We start from the raw sequence: 22,476 nt of genomic DNA, 5'->3' as shown, positions 1-22,476 counted from the left end.
GAACATACAAGTACATAATTATTAAACTGAAGCCTCAAATCTTAAAATATTGTTCTTAGGCATGTAAGTGATAAATATACTATCTGTCCAGATCAGATGTGGTCCAATAACATTATAACCTCGAATACCTACATATACGAACAAAAATAAATCCAAAAGTTCACAAAATTCAACCTCGCTCTTACGAACATAAGCTCTTTTTTGCTAATTGTATCTTAATGATTTTCATCTGCAGTGCCCCAGAACACTGTCACTACAGCAAATGAAGTAACAAAACCAGAATCACTTATTTCAATTTTCCAGAAACTTACCTGACTGTTTCTTGAGAACTTTTGCTAAATCTTCAATGATTCTGATGCAATCAAGTCCCTAAGACATTAAGAAAAAAAGCTGAAAGATGTATCTGCTGCAAGTATTTTAGGCAAACCTTTTATTATGTGTCATTAAGCTTAAAGCTGTATAATCAAATGTTTCATGTTAAACAGAATTATGTGAATCCAAGAAATTGTTTCAAAATAGCATATGCAAAATCAATACTTGATAATATAATAATGTAAACTTTTTAAAACCTGATATTAGACATGAAAGGAGACTGATGTGCTCTTCCATTGCTTCCCATTCCCAGTTGTTTATGCAATAAAGAGTGTTACTTATCTGCACAAATTAAGCTAGAAATGCAGAATTCAGGAGAAAACTGGCTACTTCATTCTTAGACTCATGCCTAGGGCAACAGTAAACACCCCCAAAATAATCTGCCGTAGTGGTATCTTAGTGTTTTCTTCTAATATTAAGAGCTTTTATAAAATAATGAATTTATTATACTAGATATACAATATAAGAATATTTTGCATTTATTTAACCATAAAACCAAAATCTTATCAACCTACCTCAGCAGTTTCCAGACCATCTATTGTCATACAGATATCAAGATCACTCTGTTTGAAGCCAAAGCCATTTTTTGAGGAGCCGAACAAATCCAGCTTGGTTCCTGTAAGGTATGGTGTTACAGCCATATATCAACAAAATGTCAAATTATATATAACTAAGAATCTCAAATTGTATGTAGCTGCAAACCACTGCATGTCTTCTAATACATGAATCATGCATGAAAATATTATTGTATTTCTGTGGTACATGAAAACTTTCTGATCAACTTTGCTTGTGAGAAAAGAATCTCTACTACTATTGATTCAAGTAAGCAGTCTGACAAATCCAGAAACAAGTTAGGTTTTCCAGTAAATGAGTAAGCATGTAGGTTCAAGCTGACATCTGATTGAAAAATGCTTTGTACAGAGATTCTTAGGGTAAAGGATATACTTGGCTCCAGCCAAAAAGTATTTTTCTAATTTTAAAAGACCATGAACTGAAATCCGGTGTTACAGGTAAGAACCCCAGAAACAAAGGCAAAAAATAAAATGTCTAGGTTCTGTGAGTAGGCCAGATGTACATGTATTTTAAAATATTCCAAACCCAGTAAGTTTCAGTAGGAAATACTACAAAAAACCTTGCGGTTTGTAAGAGCAGTTACAAAAATAAGTCTGATTAATAAATAAAGTGAAAATAACAAATATAAAACTATTCCACTTCTGCTTTGATTGTTTCTTCCTTAACTTGCCATTGCTCCTTCCTACTAATGTGTGCCATACACGAATAAATAAAAGAATCTCAAATTTAAAAAGTCTTAAAAGACTTAGAACAAAAATTAATGCAATGAAATATTGCAATGCTGAGCAACAGTCTAGGTTAAATATTCAAAACTAAAGTGTTTATTATAATGAAATTATGTTTTCTTGGTAAACACTCAAGTATGAACAATTGAAAGTATAAATATGAAGTTAGAATAGCCTAATTACCTGGGAAATCCTGTCTAATGAATATTTCCAAGCTTTGTCTTATATGTTCCCGAGCGTGATCCTCTATTGTATTTGGAGCAAAATCATCTATAAAAAAAGAAGAAAAAAGACAACAATTCAGGCAACTGCCCTTTAGAAAGAGTAAAGATTCAAGTGAAAATAGAGAGGGGTTTACAGTGGGGTAGGGGAAGGGAAAGAGAAAAAGAAAGAAAATTCACATGTGAAGGAAAGAAAGCAAGGATGAAGTAGAAGAGAAATACCTGTTCAAAAAAAACATTAATTAGACAAATAATGCATTTTGTCTGGTCAGAAATGGCGAGAGAGAAAGGAGGAAAGTTGGGTCACTCTGAAAAGAACAAAAGTGGAGAAATGTTACAAAATTATATTTTGACACTATTTTTTTCTAGAATACTGTAGTCTTTTTTATGACAACTACAAGTTAAGGAACAGTTAATATAATTCAAATCAGACAAATATAAAAGCATCAGTCAAAAATTCCACCCAAAATCAGACTCTCAGGAAATGTATTTTCCTTCCCAATCAGGCAGGTGGAAGACATACCTGAACACTTTCTAGCTCTCTACATAGAAACTGCTCAGCAGTTCTATTAGAGAGCTATTACCAATAAGCCAAATCCTAGAATTGTATCTAAGAGTTGGCAGCAATGTAGCAAATAAACTGTCACCTTATAACACCATTAGTCCGTGGGTACTACATTTTTTTTCTGATTCTTTTTCAATGGCACAACAATATTCAAAAGAAACAACTTACAGTAACACTGGGCACAAACTTGATCTAGGATAGCTGAAAACTTGGGTGGCAGTGGTGGCAGTGGGTCAAGCTCAATTTTCTTGAAGTCTTCTGGACAATCATTCTTTAAATGACCTTCCCGTTTGCACAAGCTACACACTACTGTAGGAGACTGCATGAACAAAAAGCAAGATTGGTTTTAAAAAAAGTATAGTACTTTAATGAATTTGAGCAACACTTTTATATAAACATCTAACACAACATAAGCAATATATTTATGTTCTGATACAGCTTGCTTACCTTGCCCTTTGTAAATGCTTGTTTACTGAACTGATAAAAAAGTTCAGATTCCAAGCTCTGTTCTACTGCTGTGGTATCTTCAGAATGGCTCCCCTTCTCAGTAAGATATTCTTGACTCAAATTGATCCTCACAGGTTCATCTACAATTTCTTTGAAATGTTTGTTTTCATATTTACTGGGGATGGGAAAATCATCTTCTTCCTCTGACAGTGCATCATCATCTCCAGATCCAGCATATGTGTTATCTAGTTCACCTCCAGCTCTAATGGCAACACTGCATTCTCTCTGATTTGGAAGACTTGATGCTTCCTCTTCTTCCTCTTCATCATCTGAGTTAATCATTTGGGATATCTGACTCTGTGCTGAACATAGGAATTTTTGTGGGGACTCATCCAGTTCATCACTACCTTCAGTGCCACTATCCTCATCAATGTCAATCTTGTCATCTGTTATACCACTGCACTCCAAGCCACATTCATCACTCTCTGTAAGTGCAGTATGTTGAAAACCTTCTAAGTCTGAAGTACTACATATCTCTACATCGTGCTCATTCACCATAGCAGGGAGTTCTCCACTGTCACTGTCTTCATCAATTGTCTGCTCAGCAGCCAAAATATTAACCCATTGTCTCTTTTGTTGTTCATGTTCTTCCTCTTCCTCCTCTTCTTCATCTTCATTTTCACTTTCTGTCTCTTCATAGCTAGGTCTAAAATCCTCATTATCCCCAGAAATAATTTCCTCAATTATACAGTCCGAGTCTTCATGGGTAATTCCCAGATGACTTATGTCATCAGCCAATTCTTCTTCTGTGAAACTTTCTGAGCCATCACACTGTTTTGAAGTACCAATTTTATGTTCCTTGGGCATACATGTATTCTCTGTTATGCAATCTTCTACTATGGCTGTGTTTGTTCTACCATCCAAGTTTTGCAAGTCAGAATCTTCATGCTTTATAGCATCTTCTCCATGATCTAGTATTTGGGATTTCTCTTCACTTGCATTTGAAGAGGGCATTTTGCTCCATTTCGCACTTTTTTTGTGAGGCAAGGCAAAATATTTATAAGTTGCTCTCAGACAGTGAAGAATATACTCATACACTAGCTGGCTGTTCAGAGTTCTTGCCACATTCCTTTTGACTGAATATGGGTCTAGTAAAAAGAAGTGAGCCAGCGAGTTAACTTCTTTAAAAAAACATACAACCTTACAGAGTCTGAATTGCTAGTAACTCTTAAACATTGTGTAAGGATACAAGATCTACATTGTGCTGAAGACATTTTTTAAGTTTAAAATTATCTCTGATAATGTTTAAAATAATACTCAATAGAAGTATTATATTGATTTTTCTGGAAAAAATATTCTCCTATAACCAGTCCAATATAAAAATTTCTAAGTTGTGACATATTTACATACCTTCCACAGCAATGCGCTTTTTAGGCCAGTCCTTTAAATCACGAGACACGGGTTCCTTCAGTCGTATGCTAATAACCAAATCAGCCATACTGAACTCCAAAGCATAGAAACGAAGCAGCTCAAGCCAAAGCTGACCAACAGGTGCTGAACACCGCTGACCTAAATCAAATACTAAAGGAACCTGTCAATTACAGAAGAAAACCTTAAATAATATTTAAGGTGCATAGGCATTTAAGAGTTTAACTGTTACACTTCCTTTACTTCATTTGTAATCTAGTGTGGCAGAATTTATCATTGGTTCTCAACTCCTGCAATTGCAATAAAAACTGCAATTGAAAAGATGGAAGATATAGCATAAAACTTCAAAATGAAAGAATGCAGCAATGGTAAAGAGTAACATCAAAGATCAATAGCAATTGCTTGCTTCTGTAAGTGTTTATGCTGCAATTTATAAATTTCAAAGAAAGAAGCATACATACCTCATCTCATAGGACACAATAGCTTATACGGCCTATTTTTCAGCCAACTCTAGACTGAATTGTTAACTCTCACAACATGCAATCATATAGTGATACTGATTCTTACAAAGTTGTTGTAATATAAATAATTTGTAAGAAGAGTTCAAAGCAAACAGAAAATGTTTTTCATAGGCTTAATATAGTTCCAAGATAAAACTGCTTCAGCTTTGTAAACTATATTCTCCCCAATAGATGAAAATTCAGGGTTTCAAAGAGTTTGAAATCATATCTATTTTCCTGCCAGCTCCTTAGCACCAAGAGCTAAGCACAACAGACCTTGAAGCAAGCAGTCGTGCAGTCTCTTAGTTCAGCTCACGGTTTTGAAACATAAACACAAAACTGAAATAGTCAAAACAGTCTCTGCTAGACTACAAAAAAACAAATTTAAAAGTTCAGACCTTGCCCCTTCTAGGGGAAGTTTCCTGTGGCAAATCAGAATCATCAGTGGAGTTATGCTCCCAAACCACAGCATCGTTCTTGACTTCTCTCAGATGAAAATTGGTTAATTTGTTTAATGAGAATCCTCCAATCTAGAAGAAACGAAAAAAAACATAGAGCTAAACATCATGTGTACTTTAAATTTTAGTCCCTACATCGTAGTAGAATGAAGTTTAAAAACAGCTGTTCCAGGCCTAGAATACACCCCAACTTTTTTCTCTCTTCTCCCCATACTTCTCTACAAAACACTCTCAAGAGCTCAGTGCTCTTGGAAGGGTATGCTGGTGTCCACACTCAGGAAATATGGACACTGAGGTGGATTGAAAACTGGATGAATAGAAGATCCCAGAGGGCTCTAATCAGTAGTACAGATCTAAATATGGGGCTGTCACAAGCAGCGTCCCCCAAGGGTCAGTGCTGGGCCCTGTGTTGCTTGATTTGCTCCTCAGTGATTTGGACAAGAGACAGACGCCTCCTCAGCAGGTCACTGATGACACAAGGCAGGGAACAGTGGCCAAGACCCCAGAGTGCAGCCTTGACAGGATGGAGAGACGGCCAGAGAAGAACTGTCTGAAATTCACCAAAGGCAAAAGCAGGATCCTGCATTCCACTGGGGGAGGAATAAGCCCAGATACCAGCACAGGCTGGGGCTGACCTGCTGGGAAGCAGCTCTGTGGAGAAGGACCTGGGGATCCTGGTAGACAGCAAGCTGTCCATGAGCCAGCAATGTGCCCTCGTTGCCAAGAAAGACAATGGTGTTTGGGGGTGCATTAGGAAGAGCATTGCCAGCAGGACGAGACAAGTGATCCTGTCCTTCTACTCAGCCCAGGTGAGGCACAACTGGAGTGCTGCGTCCAGTTCTGGGCTCCTCAGGACAAAAGTGGTATGGAGCCCCTGAAGTGGGGCCAGCAAAGTGCTGCAAAGGTAATTAAAGGACTGGAGCACCTCACTTATGAGGAAAGCACCTCACTTCCTCAGTTGGGCTTGTTCAGCCTTTAGAAGAGGTAACTGAGACAAGACTTCATCACTGTGAGTATCTGAAGAGAGGGTGTCAAGAGATGGATCCAGGTGGTGCTGAGTAATAGGACAAGAGGCAATGGGCAGAAACTCATGAAGGAAGTTCCACCTGAATATGAGGAAGAACTTGTGTGGGTGTACTGTGTATTGGAACTGATTGCCCAGAAAATTCTGTTATTCTGTGTCATGCAACCTTTTCTTCACACCTTCGACAAGCATAAATATGTATCTTCTAATTATACAGCCATATAAAATAGGACATTTATCTTATCCAGTTCAGGAAGTGCATATGCTTTCAAAAGCACCAGGAACGTCGTAGAGAAAATTGTTAACTGAAAGGTTCTTGAAATTAGTTACAGGAACTGGAACACATGTGCTAAACATAACAAGAGGCTGTAAGTACAAAAATGGGTGCCATGAAAATAACACATAAATAGTGTCCTGGAGAACTGGATTCTGGATTAGCATCCATAATAGAACTCCTGACATCAAGATGCATTTCAGTTTCTTAACCTAATAAATACATGCTCTAAACTCCTAATGTGATCCCTTCAGATAGTATCACACCAGCATGCTCCCCAACCATGGTCTATGTTTTGGAGAATTAGATGGCAAATTCCAAGTCGTTTTGGAATGTAGCTACATGGATTGAGGTCTCAACAGTCTGAAGGCAAGGCTGAAAAAAATGAGGAAGTAAATTGTTGCAAAATGCATTATTCAATGCCCAGCTCTCCTTACTCACAAAAGGGGCAATAGAGCATTTACTTGATCGACTAGGATTGTGATACACAACCTTACAGCTAAGCATAAAGTGTAGTCATTGAATGATGATGAATTCACACATTAATTCACATTCTCAATTCCTGCTGAAAGGGCTCGCTTATGGCTTGCTCAGAGTAGCATAAAACTGACAAAACCACAAGCAACTGGTCCTCTCATTTACACTATTCAGTGTATTAACACACATACCCACGATCCCAAATAGACAGGCAGAAAAGGCTCTTTCCTCTGTTGTAGAAAGAAAATAACCATTAAAGCGAACACATAAGGTGACAAGCCTCCCTCTTCTGGACGATCAACACAGCATAACTGTAAAAACAAATTGTGCAGTTATTAAAGCTTCAAGTGATACTATGAAAAATATTATTTTAATTACTATTCAGAAGTCAATCACACTGAGTATTATAGAAACTCAGATATGTTTGAGTTCTTACCAGATGCAATTTGTTCTCAAGGACTGCATATTTACTGCAGTTACTACCATACTCCCAATGTTTTCAGTGTAAGTCATAGGACACAGTCTGGCAAAACAGGTGGCATACAGCACATTTGCAAAAAATGGTAGCTCCTTTTGCATAGATACAGTACAAGCTCCTTTTGCATAGATACAGTAAAAGTCCAAAGTTTTTCAATTTTTTAATTAATATTTTAATTTCTGATTCACAAATTTTACAAGTTAATTCACAAGATTGTTTTCGTCTACAATAGAGACAAACAGTTTTTTCTTCTTTTTTTCCAGGATGGATTAAGTTTATGAGAAACTAACAACGTCATTTCATATACGTTCCTCTGACTAGTTTGGCAATAGCAGGACACTTACAGTCTGCATGCCACTGAATGAAGCTTAAAATTCCACTTTAGAAATTTCGTGGAACATTATCACACACAAATGATAATTATATAATTTATAAAATTTACAGTTTTTGAAAACTTACAACCTTATTTCAACTCTCCAAGGACTGTTTCAACAAACATTTTCTAAACCATAACTAGAGGCATAATATCAAAGTTCATTCAATATTTTTTCACAGGTAAGGGAATACAAATGACTCTCACCTTTGCCCAGTACCTGAAGGCAATCACTAAAGGTACGATAGTAGGTTCGAGCTTTCCAAGTGTAGCCAAATGGTTTGTTGTCAGACAAGCATTCTCATTCCCTGCACTCACTTTACAAATAAGGCCACTAAAATGCAAAAAGAAATGAAAGATCTTGAAAGTTTTGTAAGAACACCCATAGGTCAGATAACACCTCACAGAACAGTGTAGCAGAAGGCTGTAAGGAAAGACTTGACAGCCTCTCAAAGACAGCATCTCTGCATGAAAAGCAGCATGCAATACTATTTTGATCTATGGTTAGGCTGAGAATATATGCAGTATAATTTTCTGTACAAGTGTTTTAAGATACAATTCAAATTTAAGTATATTTTCTAGTATTAATTTACTGAATTGAAAAAGTTACAGTATTAATTTCCTTCATGAAACAGAAGTGTCTTCCCACACTACACCCACCATCAGTTTCTATGCTGTTTTCACACAACATAAAATATTTTTAGACACTGAAAAATGAAGGTAGCAGCAAATAACTGGTAATATTTTTATCAGCAGCTGTTTATAGAATGTTTCATGAATCTTAATTGATATTCATCAAATGGGCAAAATAAAATATTTCTCACTTGTTCTTAAAATGCTAGCGAAGCTAAGCAAATTGTTTTTATCCTTACAGAAATCTATAGTTTAATATGGTGTGTACACTACCTATAAGAAAGGAAAGTATCTGCTTAAAGCAATAATCCCAAATGGAAGGGTAAGGGTACATGCTGGAAGCCATAATGGTTGAAGGGGTTGGGAAATACACAGCTGAGGACAGAACAACCCTTACCCTCTTATTCTAGGCTAGGAATGACTTGCCCATGAGTGTTAGTTTGTGATTCAAGATCCATGGAACTGTAATAATTTAGTACAGAAACGTCATTTATCAGGTGGTAATATAATTTACATTGCTATATACTATTAGAACACACAAAGTGACAACTGAGACCTTTGCTTTTCTCTGCACACCACCACTGGTATTCTAGCATGGAAATCTGCATCAACTTCCGTAAAAGACTCTAAGTGGGAAAAAGAAAAAGAAGCCACATTAAGCATGGTGTTGACAAAAAATACATTGAGCTGGATACAACTAGAGAAGTACAGGTAGAATTTCACCTTCTAATACAATGACTAATGAGAAAAATGAAGTACGTGTGATACAAGTATTTCACATGTGATGGGAATAATATGGTCTACACAACAAGCGCTGTTAGGAAAATACTGAGAAAAAACAGAAGTTTTCAAAATTCCTATATACACAGTAGGTAATAATTATGGAGGTATACTTTGTTTAAGAGCTGGCTTCAGTAATTCAGGCATGCAGAGACCTACACTACCTATGGAACAGCATTTGTGTGAAAAATAAACAACCAGAGTGTTACATCATTACTATAGAGAAAGAAATTTTTCCCCTGATTATCTGACAATCTTTTATGTAGATATAGATCAGGCTTGCATACATGATGTAATGTCCTTTTGCTATGCTTTTTATATTTTTTCTTCTTATCCTTTATATAATTTTCCAAATATGATTCAGCTGTCAGCCACTCTATTCCCTTCTCTTAGTGGTGTTGATTGATCCAAACTGGACCTATTTTTGATACCTCATGGTTTCACTGTGCCAGGAGGGGAGGAAACTGTCAAACAATTTTAGATACTTAACTCAAAAATTCTGAAATGACAAGATTTTTGTGATGTTACTTAGCCAAGTGGACACCTAATTTCACTGAAAATTACCTTGCTTTTGCCACTGGGGTACCTGAAACACCTAATACTCTATCCCTGTATCTTCTCAATCACAGAGAAGACTTTGCACAACACATTAATGCAAATATTAATATTACAAATGTTAATAATATCGTTTTTTGATACAATAGAGATCCTAACTTCTTACAAGATCTGGGTCTTCTTCCTCTAATCTAATTTAAAAATAACATAATGGTCCAGACAAAAAAATGCACAAACAACGATGGTGGGGGTGCCACTGAGAAAATCTAGGTCAGTAAATACACATGCTTTGAACCATATGGTCTGTTTCCCAATCTGTGAGCACAAAGCAAGGCAAGAAAGCAGTGAAACTACTTTTTGCAATCTGCGTTTGTCCTGGCGTGACTTTAGGATGCTTGTATCGTCTGTTTAATCATCTGTTCTGTGTGTGCTGGATATTGAGTTCTGAAGCTTTAAGACTGGTTCCAGGAGAGAAGTGGGAGAGAAGAGGTGCAGAGTTTGTTATCAGAGACTGCACTTGCTCCTTCACATCCTTCACACAGAATTGTCTGCAGTGGGCAGCAGGAGAGAGCTCCCCTTTGCTCTTGGTTAGTTTTTGGCTACCTGAGGCAGAGAAGTTCCCTGGACTGTGTTTTCTTCTCTTTTTTTTGGAATTGTTTGAACCTGCTCTGGACTGAAAACCTAGAGGAACACCAGGAGCTCACACCTGTGTCCCACCAGGCCTGGCCTGGGCTGTGGAATTTCCCAGCACCGGAGGGACTGAGAATAGAATTGACGGACCCGGACTACAACCCATGGAAGGGATTCTTCTGAATTTGTCATCTCTTTAGAGCAGCGAGAGGTTTTACTGTTTAGTATTGCTCATTTTTGTGCTAGGAAGTGCTTTTCCCATTAAATAAACAGTTTTTTCCCCACTTTTCTCCAAGGAAATCTTTTCCCAAACCAGATTGGGGAGGGACTGCTTGAATCTGTTTCCTAGACAGACCCCATTCAGAGGCTTCCTCCCAAATTTGCCCTAAACCAGGACATCATTTAAAAAGAATAGTTTTCATGCCCCCCACCCAGTATTTTCATTCTTTTTTCTTGCCTGCATACACTTGAATTGGTTTGAGTAAGTGCATTTTTTAAAGGATCTTAAAATTTACGTCCCTGTATTAATGTGCCGAGTTACATCCATTACCTGAAAAGAACCCCATGTGTCTGTATGCACAGTCATCACCTGCACAGACAGACATGTGCAGGTAATTACAGGAGAAGAGACAACAACATGGAAGTACATTACTGGGTTTCTGTTACACGTTAACAAACTTAGGCAGATTTCTGTACTATGCATGGCTAATAGAGCAGGCTGGGGAGGGCAGCAGAGTCTACCTCACGTGTAATGACATCTTCACTTATAATGTAGAAGAAAGCCTCCCATTACGAATTTCTCACATCATCAAAAATAAGAGAACTTCAGCCCTCATAACACTGAATGCCAAACCAAAAGTACTGCTAATGTATTCTTTTCTGCAGTATTCAGTTTCATATCTTTCTAAAAAAAGAATAGCACATGGTGTACCTGTTCAGCAGAGGTGAAATGCAACAATAATAAGCAGCAATAGTTTAATAAAATTGAGAAGGCAACTACTTTTTCTTACCACTGTTCTGGAGACTTTCTTGCACAAGTAAGAGAACATCTGGTTGAGTCATCTGTCAATAAAAGGAATAAAGCTGGTTTTGTATCAACCATCTGTCAAGAAGGTGATTTTCTACAACTCAAATTTAAAACCACCTCTACATGTCCTTCACTACTATTAAGCTGTACCAAAAGGAAGAGTAGCTCTGCTTGCTTTGAAGGGAAAAGATAATCCTGGAGTAATTGTTACTAAAGTTATTTTTACCTCTGTCAAAGACTTCGTTATGGTAATAAAACCCCCACCAACAGAATTATTGTTTCAGTGTGTGCAGAGGGAGCAGAGACCATCTCTGAATCCCTAGAGAGGCCCCCATGGAAACCGACACCTTAGATAAGGAATTGTTTACTTAGAGTAACTAATACCAAGAAGCATCTTGCCCCCTGTAGACGTCTGTGTTATCTTTCTGTAATTTTAGTGGTCCATTTTTCTCTTACTTGGTCCCTTTTCCCCTGAAGTCTTTTGTAGGTTGGTTAGTTATAGAATTCCTTTGTTTATTGGTTCAAAATACAAAACCCTTAACCCCTATAAAAGTCCCCTTAGAACCCCCACCCATTGGATTTGCTGACAGGACGCCTTCGTAGAAGAAATAAAGACTCCGTGCAATCTCCTCAATGGCATTTCTCGATCTCTTTCTCTGCTGGCTCGAAAGGTACATGCAAGCCTGATTTCACAAAAGAGCAAAATGCCTGAATCCAGGCAAGGCTTGCAAGAGTACCTTGCTGCTGAGAACTGCCTGGGAGTAGGCAGTTTCGGGGTTTAAAAGAGACACCCTCACCGAAAACAAGTGTGCTTAAATATGACTATTCTGACACAGTGGACTTACATCATGTTAAAGACTGGAATTACAGCTTTTTAAAATTACATGCACTTTATGAACTTGGGTCATTCTTTGTTTTCTAAAGGAAATGTTAAATTCTAACAATGGGACTGCCAAATCAACTACAGTAAAGTAAGTTTAAGTATGGAACCAAATTTTTAATTCCTTTTCAAGCACAAAGATGCATAAAAACCATAACATGACAAATAATGACTTCAAATTATTCCACGTACAAATAACATAATATGGTTTCATGGCTCAAATATAACCTAGTAGTCAAAATGTGCATATGTGAATATATCAATACAAAACCAGGATCACTACTGAGACAAGATCACAGAAGTGTCATTTAATCCAGCTGTTGCAGATATAAATAATCTGTCTCATAGGACTGCTAGACTACAGATGTTGTGTTTTCAGAAGTTGTTTCAATAAAACACAAAGGTGTATTACACTGCCTGATGACTACAGCTTTGTGAAGAAAGGAATGTTATTTAAAGACCAAAACAGCTGTTTTATCCAACGAGCCTTTAGAAAAAGTGTTACTACCACACTACAAAATATATTTAAAATATAATCTACATGAAGATGCAAACATTCAAAGTCACTAACACATACTTAATAAAATGGTCTTACTTACATTGGCAGGAAACTGGGTATCTATGTTTATGTCTGAAGTTTTGAAACCAAATCTGCTATAGGAGGAGCCATACAATCTTAATGAACACTCTGCAACAAAAAGAATTGTACTTCATTTACACTACGCCTAACTCTAAGTCTGCAGCTACTTACAGCATTGTTAATAGATCTTAAACCTACACCTGGCTTTGATAAGCACAGGAAAAGAAGGGTCTTCAACAGCCCAGAACTGTTACTAAATCCTGCCTTCCATGCTGTTTTTGGTAAAAGCTCATCATGAATCTTTCCCCCATCCTTTTCATCTTCACTTTTTACTAGAGGCCTGTTTGGGTGATGAACACCATTGTAATTTAATTCTGAAACAGGTTCATATTGCTACATCAAGGTGTTCAACAGCCTAGTAACTAAACGTGCTGTTTCAGAATTTAGAGAGCCAAGTTTTTAAATTCAGTTTTCATTTCATAAGCTGTTGGGGAATTTTTTTTGGTTCATTTCTTTTTTGGTTTGTTCAGTTTTTGCTGTTATTTTGTTTTTAATAAGTTGGCATACCTAACACTTAAATTGCAAATAATACCTGGCAATTTTTGACGCAGCAAGTTTTCCATCATTGTTTTAATGTTAAGCCTTTCTTCTAGATCTCCATTATTTAAGCCAAACTCCTGCACAACATTTTCAATAGCAACACCAATAGCTTGTATCTGAGAAGGCGTTGGAGGAGGAAGAGCAGTCAGCAGTTGTTCTTCTTGCTTTTCCTTTCAAGATAACAAGACTGATGTTATAATTTCTTGAGTTTCTTAACATGCTAAAATGAATGTAAACAATTAATCCCAATCACCAAAGTTTTCTGGGTAATGTAAATAATTGGAAGCAATAAAGAATCTTATACTCCAGAAGGCTTCAGTAACATTCAGAGATATATATGCATGTATTTGGCATGTTAAAAAAAAATAAAAATCACGAATTCTTTCATCACTTATGAAGTGTGAAAAGGTAGGAGCTAAAGAGGAAGAAACAGAAAATCTGCATAAAACGTATTTTTGTCCTTAAAGCAGAGAAAGCAGATGATAATTTTTTAAAAAGCTAAAATTGATGTTATGCTGGAAGTTATTTTGATGTTTATACTCAAAACAAACCTATTTCCTTTATATATAAACAAGTCTGTAATACTCCACAAGTCCTTAACCTTTACAGTATTTCTGAACTGAAATATTCATTCCGACATATAGGTTATAATTCCTAATTCTGCCATACCAACTGCATTTGCCTATTCCTACCCCTCATTGCAAAGTCCAGGTCCCAAGCTTACTGTTTTCATCAGTATCACTATGTAACAGTTTTAAAAAAGATTGTAACACAGTAAAAACTAAATGTGGAACAGTTTTAAAAGCAGTGCAGTCTCACCATTAGTGGGGTAAGGAAGGTCTCATTAAACTGCAGTTTATACTTTTACTTGTGCTTAACTCACCTTCAAGCTTTTCTTGTGTCTTTTTTCTTTAATATGCTTATGAGCAAAAGCCACCGACTCAATCAAAACATCACACAATTTGCAGGTGTATTTTGCTGACGGGTAGCTTCGAGGTTGCTAAAATAAAGACAGTAAAAAAAACCCCAAATATATAAATGTATTACTTTCACTTCATTCACTACCCTTGCTAAGTTCAGTGGACTAACTCTGAAATCTACACCCACTCACTTCAGCTTCCTTCACTCCATATTTGCCATCAAAACATTTGCATATGTCAGAAGAATGATGCCATGGCAATCACACCCAACACCTTATCCTTACAGGAGAAAATACCCAATGGAAGAATATATTAATTGAACAAACAACTACTCCAGCATTTCAATTAAGATTTGATGTGATTCCATCAACTAAAGGAGAAGCCATTTTTTGAGTTTGAATTGTTATCAATGTTGTAGTAAAAAAACCCCCAAAATAAACCCTCTTTTTACAATTCAATAACAGCAATATCATTACTTAAATTCTCTAAATAAACTTTATAGCTACAATCAGAGATATTGCTCAAAGTGTACCCTCTACAATGTATTTATATTTACAATGTATTATGCACAAAAAATAGGAGAGGTCTATCTATACAAGTAAAGACAGTGGCACCTTCTTCAATCTATAAATGTAGTCTCGCTTCAATCGTTCTTCAGCTTGCTGCAGCCCCAGAAGTTCTTTTGCTGACAGAACAGATTCATCTATGACTGGACCTTCCACTTCATCATGATCACACTCATCTTTTCTAGTTCTTCTTGGTCTTCTTGGTTTTCTAAGCTTCTTCATTTCTTATAAAGAGTTATGAGAGCAAATGTGTCAAATAACTGCAGAGTGCCACACAGCATTTAAAGAAAATTTTCCTTAATAAACACTCTACTTCTATGAGAGTCAAAGAAGGCACAATTCACCCACTTGGTATGGTTTCACCATTTTTTTCTGTGCAAGTCTGATAATAAGTGTATATTATTATCACAACCTACAGTGCCTTTGTCCCAAACTACAAATAAATTAATTTGTCCCACTGAAGAGAATTATCTATTCAGATACCTTTGTTAAAACTGGCAAAAAAAAATAGAACTACATGCAATAGATATACCTGTATGTCATTATACGAAAAAGATAAAATATATCAAAAGATTTCAGGTTAGGCTTTTACTTAAGATTTCTGGTTAGGCTTTAGTAGACAAACAAGCTACACTACAAGTATGACAGAATTAAATTAAAAACTGTAGGCCAAACGGAATGATTGATAAGACCCAGCATCACTCTGATACAGCACAGTCGAGGTTTAGCTCACATATGACAATTTATTAATAAAGGTATTATTACCTGTAATAATGTCATTTGCCTTTCAGTTAAACCAGTATATGGACCAGTACAAGTGAAAAAAGTAAGCACCACTGCTGACTTCAGACTAAAGAACGGACTTGCTAAGTATATGCACATTGCCTAATAAAGCTGTAAAACTGTCATAATAATAATGCTTAAAAAGCTTGTTGTGTTTATAGCAAAAGCTCCAGAACAAATTAAATACCACTTCTACATTTAAGCAAATTTTATCATCATTTTGAAGCCAAAGCTGCTATTGGCCCAAAGCCACTACCTGTAAAAATCATCTCAGGAATAAATTCATTATTCTTACACTTTGTCTTTCATTTATACAGCTACGCAGGATGATTCAATGCTTGGAATTACTAAAGTTCCCTTCGTCTAAGAAAGCTTATGCAACTTCTTTAGACTCCCAAACTCTTATCAGCATAAGCATAAGCATGAGGCTTTAATTTGCAATAATTTAAAAAGGCCAAAACCCCCCCAGATAAACTGCTCTTCTAAATACATTTACAAAATTTCTTTCCGGTGACCACAATTTTTGTCTCTAATAATTGGCAAAAGGGAAACAACAGAGTTCTTCTGTATTTGTGACCAGTTATTTGATTCAGTTCACTAAGCAGCATGCATGTGTTAGTGCTGTAAACAGTACCAGGACAAAAATACTAATATAATTTATTTCCTTCAGCAGCAGCACAAGTTTAAGCTGCAATAAAGAGAATTTAAGCCTAATAAGTTGTAGGAGCAGTCCTCCAAAGGAATCTCCAGGAAGCAGAAACAGAAGTCTGAGCTTGTGAACCTTCTCTATATCCTCCATTTTGGCACCAACATTTCTGCTCAAATTCCCAACATGTGCCACATCTGTTTGGCTATATTTTTAATTAATCAGTGTGGACAGAACCTGGAGGTGCATTAGTGTTTTCACAGAAGAGCCTGTGACAACTACCTACTTATCAATTACTTCTGCAGTCAACAAGTAACTTTAAAAAACTTAAAAATTAAAGAAATACTTCTCATATTTGGTAGGTATACAGTAGTTTAAGTACATTAACCTAATTATAGGTTAATGATTAAATAAAGTACTAAAGAACAGTGTCTCAGATTTGGTAAACTTCCTTATGAGCTACAATAAAAAGACATGAATGTAATGAAAAGGACAACTGTGCAAAATATTTCAAGTAAATGCTGAAAGAAACATTTTGAGTAATTTTGCTACTTGACATAGAACTTCTGAAGGGACCTCAAGAGGTGAGCTATGCCATGCCTGCGCTTCACAGCAGGATGAAATAAACTCTGCCAAAACCTGAGCAATGCTCAGCTAGCCTGTTCTTAAAGGCTTTCAAGTACCTTTTCCATGAGCTGACCAGACAACCTCTCCAGAACTTCCCTAGCTTTACCTTTAGAAACTTGCCCTTTATTCATCACCTGAACCTTTCTTACTCAATTTTAGGCCCATTACCTTGTGTCCCATCTACTGGAAAGAAACAATATAGTTTGCTACATCAGCTTTTTACAGTCTTCCTAGACAGAGGAAGATTGTTATTATGCCTCCCTACCCTTTTCCTTTTGTAGAAAGGTTGGGTGGGCATTGTTCACATTTTGAACAGCTACTGTTTCCTACACATCTTGACAACCTTCTTACTTTTCTTTGCACAGTTTCCATTTTATTCATGCAAGTGGGGTACCAAAACTGGAGGGAGTACTGCAACTGAGTTTACAGAACACTCAGAGAAAGGGGTACTTCAGACTGTGAGTCTTTTTATCATGCCTCACAACTCCATAATGACTACTCACTATTATCTTCTGATTCGCCACATTTCAGATCCTTCTCTGAAAAAAAAAATATTACTTCATAGTAACTTCTCCTCCTTTATTTGCACAGTTGATATTCCTACTTAAACAATGGCATTTACACATCCTTTGTATTTCATCCTATATGTAGGTCATTTCCCCAATTGTGCAAAGTTATTTTAATTGAACTTCCTGCTTTTCTGCATTCCATTCCTACCAGCTCCACAGCATATTCAATTTTCAGAGCAGACAATTAATAAGTCTGCTGTCTTCATTCATCATTAGAGTAGTACAACATTGAATGGAATAGAACCCTCACACACTAGACGTTCGCTCACTACTTTCTTTTACTGACAAAATCTTTAGTGGTTTCTGAGTATAGTTACCTAATTACCTCTGCAAGTCTCTTACATTAATTTAATCTAGACAATTTTCCACTGGTTTACTTACAGAACTGTCACACAAAAGTATCTAAAGTAGTAGAGTACTAGTACAAGCAGTATCTATCAACTGCCTTTCCCATGTCCACAGGGGACTGATGACTATTTTAAATACATAAATTAGGGCTTGGCATACCTTTTCCTTAACAAATGCATACTTACTACTTCTTATATTTGTTATCTTTCAAATACTTATTATTTGTTCCAAAACTGACTCCCAAGACTCAAGCTGCACACAAATTATTTTAATTCCTCTTTCAAGAGACACCTGCCCTTTCCTGAAATCAGCAGCTCACTCCCCTTAAGTTCTCAAGCATGACTGCCAGTGGTTTCAAGAATCTATCTCACTGAGTTCCTGAAGTTTCACAGAAAGAAGTTCATTACATCCAGTAAACTGAAGAAAAAACTTGTGAAAACACTCTGCTCCTTCTTCATGTGAGGTTGAGCTGTGTGCAGCTTTCTTCTAACAATGAGAGGCACTGGGCACCTGTTCACAGTTTATCCTTTTAGTGACAGCTAGTATCAAGGGAAAGGACACTTAATTCCTGGACTTCCTGGTATCAACCAGCAATAGCTCTTCTTCTCAGCAGAGGGTCTAAGCCTACTGTCTTTGGCTCCCACTTTTAAATAAAATAAGACAAGTTTCTTGTCAAGTGGCATTCCATGTTAGCAACACCACACAAGTTATATTCTCTATATTCTCTGAAACTTCCTTTTTCTGCTTTACTTGCATTCAATGAAAATATTATGGTATCGATCATTTCACCCTCCCTTAGGCTGTCATTCTTGACATTTCAATGCTTTGGGTTTGTACTCTGATTATTAGTACCAACTGCCCATAGGGAAGTTAAATATGCATGAAGAACTAGACTTGTGTTATTGCTGTACTGAGTTCTCACAATACTGACATTGCTTTCAATCTTCATTAAGACACATCATTAAAGATCACATTGGTAGCTCCAAAAATCTTACCCTGTTATCAGCTTAACTGAAAGATCACTTACCAGCCTTGACAGATTCTATCAAACTGTACAGGGAAAACAACAAACAGGGACACTATACAGATGCTGCAATCTACTTACTCCTATCACTCACAGGTGAAACTACAAAGACAACACAATCCATAAAACAAGTTCTGTATTATTTGCTGTAACCATTTGTCTGAAGTGCTACAAGTACAGCGCAGTCAATAGTTTGCAACACACGAGAGAACAAAACCACTTTTTTTGCTTCAAGAATTAATCTTGAAATGTTACATTTCAGTAACACATGTAGGAAGCTACTTTACTGGATAGCCATGTAAAAACAAAGAAACATGTGATTACCAGAACTCCCTTTCTGCATGTCTGGCACATCTCTGCTCATTAAATCTTCCTGAAGTTGTCGTCTTACATTTCTGTTTCCAGCACCTTCCACCTCGTGAAGAGAGTCCTTTCTTGTCCTGCCATGCCCAGAAATCCAGGCAGCAGAACGGTACTCTCTCCAGGTGTCAGAAGTACCACGGTGGTCATCAGACACCCACTTCTTCATTTGGTCTCTTTGGATATCATTTACCTTTGACCCTTGACTGTAAGTTGTGTTTTTAAGTGAATGTGGGCTACTCAAAACACTTCGTGGTCCTCCCCTAGGACTGCTTCCATAACGACCTAGAGCTCCCTTTTTCTTTTGCAGGTTGGTATCGATTTTATGGCTATAGCCACGTCCATATTCATCCATGGCTTGGTAGTCTTCCTGTAAGGGACTTTCTTTTAATTCTTCTTGATGCAAAATTTCCTGCTCCTTTTTTTTTTTGGCAAAGCAAGGTTTTGCAGCATCTCCCATGGTTATTGCTGTTCAATTTAGTGATTCCCACCTAGAAATAAAAATGTTAAAAGCTGCATTTTAAAACCAATCAAGGAATAAACACTGGGTATTAACTGCTACGAAAATCTCAACAATCAAAGCCCTGGCTTGAACCAAGGCAAGAAAAATCAGTCTAAAACACAGCTAAGTCTCTTCTCTTAGTATGTCTTACCACCTATGGGTGATTCATAAAATGCAGAGACAGCCTGTGGCTTTTCCAGACACTAAAGTCTAGATGCCGTTGAGACAGATAGAAAATGTTTAGTCAACATCAGTATCAGCTCAGTACAAGAAAGCTTTGAAAGAATGGCTGAAGTAGACAGAAACAAAGATAGCCCCAAGGCCATTCTGCATATCAGAATATTTTTCTTTGCCCACAGTAGGTACTGTGTCTAATAACATTAAATCCTGTGTTAAGAACGAAAATCATGATCATCGAAGGACACAGAAATACAGAAGCTAAGTTGCAATCTAGCTATCAAGCAAGGATAATATAATGATTTAGAAAAAAATGTGCATCCTGCACATCTTAGCCGGACCACCACTGTGAGGTCTCACATTACTCAGTGTTAAGCACTCCTATTTCATATTATTTTAGCATTGTCTAAAACATCTGGACCACTGAATTGCTTGCATACCCACCCTCCTTTCCTTGGTCATCTCCATGTTCTTACTGCAAAACACCTCCACAGAGCTCTAACTCCAACACGTTGCCAATAAGCCACGTGGACTGTGAAAGGGGAACTGAAGAGACTGTGTAAAACATGCTAAGTAGCAGTGGTCTCATCAACACCAAACATTTTACAATTTTAATAGATATATACAACCAAACAAAAAAAATTTTCTCTTTCAAAATAAGTGTGTGCTTAAGGACGCAGATGAAGCTGTCAAGAGATGTAAAGTGCATTTTCAAGTACCTGAACATCACAAAACGCACTTCTGTTGCCATCAATACAGGAGTAGGGTACCTGATTTTTACTTTTTTCTTTAAGTTCTGCAGGCCACAAAAGCACTCTTAAGCATCTCAGTGTATGCATTTTATAGGCCTGAGGATTTTAGTATTTAGGCCTCTCTTAAGATGAAGATAGTTTTTTCGTCTCACACAAGCAACAAAAGAAATAGGATTTCTGTCCTAAAGACCATAATTCTTACCCAGTTACGTACATCTCTGGAAACGCAGCTGTTGCAGCTAAGAGCAGAAAGAAAAGTTTCAAACGCACAGAGTGCACTTGCCTCCTATTTCAGGCAAGAAACGCTGTCAAACCCGAATTTCCGAGTGACCTAAACCCAGCCTGTTTTAGAGTTATCCCCAGAAGCAACGCCAACACCCTACCGCCAGGCTGGTTGACGACACCTCCCTGCACTGGAAGGAAGCAGGTAAGTCAAAGTTTACATTCGGCTCCCAGACACGACTTTGGTGCGACCCTGGCGTGGGGAGGGGGCTGCCCTGGGGGTCAGCGGCGTCGCAGAAGGGCAGGACACGGTCGCCTGCGGAGCCAGCAGCATAAGGCAGGGCCGGCCAAGTTGCCGGGGGACTTAGGTGCAGGTGTTACGATCCTGGCACAGGAGACACACTACGTGGGCCACGGCTCCCCAGTCCCCACGCCGCAGCTCCCGGCTCGCTCCTCCTCGTCTTCCCACAGGCTAACAAAGGTTCCCGGCACCGTCCTGTCGACCCCCGACCCTGGTGGAGGGACTGTGGCGCAGCATAACCCGAATCTGCCGCCTCAGCCGGACACAGTCCGCGAGCAGAGGGGCCGCGGCAGGGCCAGGCCGGGAGGGAGCGAAGATGCAGAGAGGGGGAAGAGGAAGACAGAAGGGCGGGCGGGACGGACAGGTACGCCGGCGGACACCGCTCGCCGCCGGGAAAGGCCTCGCCCTGCCACCGGCCGCCGAGAGAAGAGGATACTCACCGCCCGCTACCGCCGGCCTGCCCGCCGCCCAGGGCTCGCCATTGTGGCGCGACGGAAGCAACTCCTGTCCCTCGGCGCGCCCGATCCGCGCGGCTCTTCCGGCGGCGCGGGCCCGCCCCCCGCGTCCGGCCCAGCCTCGCCCCGCCCGGCCGGGCGGGGCGAGGCTGGGCCGGACGCGGGGGGCGGGCCGCAGACGGCCCGTCTCGGAGTGGGCTCGGAAAGCGCGCCTGGCACGACATCGACGTGTCCTATAGGCTAATGGTGCTAAATATTGCGTCCGGTATTTCCTTAAACCTCCTGTCATGGTGACCCCACCACCTCCCTGGGCAGGCGGTGATTAGGCCACGTCTAATCACGCTTCTGTGTAGAAACTACTACTGCTCTCTTATTCTGTCAGCTGGTGGCTGTGGAAAGAAGCCGACCCCCAGCTGGCCGCACCCTCCTTTCATGCAGTTGCGGAATACCAAAAGGTTTCCCCTGAGCTTGCTCCAGGGTAAACACCCGCAGCTCCCTCAGCTGCTCCTCACAGGACCTGTGCTCCAGACCCTTGCCCAGCTCCAGTACCTCAATGCCCTTGCAGTGAGGAGCCTAAATATGGACACGAGATCTGAGTATAGGCAGATAATCATTGCCCTGGTC

General features: G+C 38.5%; 1 protein-coding gene across 1 annotated transcript in view; it reads right to left on the bottom strand.

Annotated features, from left to right (window-relative positions):
• Positions 1 to 21,984, bottom strand: part of TUT7 (terminal uridylyl transferase 7) — a 34,149-nt gene extending 12,165 nt beyond the window's left edge. The window contains exons 1-17 of the mRNA XM_014869132.2: positions 21,838 to 21,984; positions 19,408 to 19,934; positions 15,135 to 15,310; positions 14,484 to 14,600; positions 13,593 to 13,770; positions 13,020 to 13,108; positions 11,524 to 11,575; positions 9,105 to 9,174; positions 8,123 to 8,249; positions 7,256 to 7,375; positions 5,230 to 5,361; positions 4,314 to 4,494; positions 2,904 to 4,051; positions 2,625 to 2,775; positions 1,854 to 1,940; positions 888 to 988; positions 312 to 369 (exon numbers count right to left, since the gene is read on the bottom strand). Of these exons, the coding sequence (XP_014724618.2) occupies positions 312 to 369; positions 888 to 988; positions 1,854 to 1,940; positions 2,625 to 2,775; positions 2,904 to 4,051; positions 4,314 to 4,494; positions 5,230 to 5,361; positions 7,256 to 7,375; positions 8,123 to 8,249; positions 9,105 to 9,174; positions 11,524 to 11,575; positions 13,020 to 13,108; positions 13,593 to 13,770; positions 14,484 to 14,600; positions 15,135 to 15,310; positions 19,408 to 19,903 (3,283 nt within the window). The 5' untranslated portion in view covers positions 19,904 to 19,934; positions 21,838 to 21,984. The remainder of the gene's footprint in view (positions 1 to 311; positions 370 to 887; positions 989 to 1,853; positions 1,941 to 2,624; positions 2,776 to 2,903; positions 4,052 to 4,313; positions 4,495 to 5,229; positions 5,362 to 7,255; positions 7,376 to 8,122; positions 8,250 to 9,104; positions 9,175 to 11,523; positions 11,576 to 13,019; positions 13,109 to 13,592; positions 13,771 to 14,483; positions 14,601 to 15,134; positions 15,311 to 19,407; positions 19,935 to 21,837) is intronic.
• Between the last annotated feature and the right edge of the window lie 492 nt (positions 21,985 to 22,476).

The sequence above is a fragment of the Sturnus vulgaris genome, chromosome Z (assembly GCF_052056855.1).
Source record: "Sturnus vulgaris isolate bStuVul1 chromosome Z, bStuVul1.hap1, whole genome shotgun sequence".
NCBI lineage: Eukaryota > Metazoa > Chordata > Aves > Passeriformes > Sturnidae > Sturnus > Sturnus vulgaris.
The sequence above is the reverse complement of the archived record's forward strand: the minus strand, read 5'-3'. Positions and strand labels throughout refer to the sequence as shown.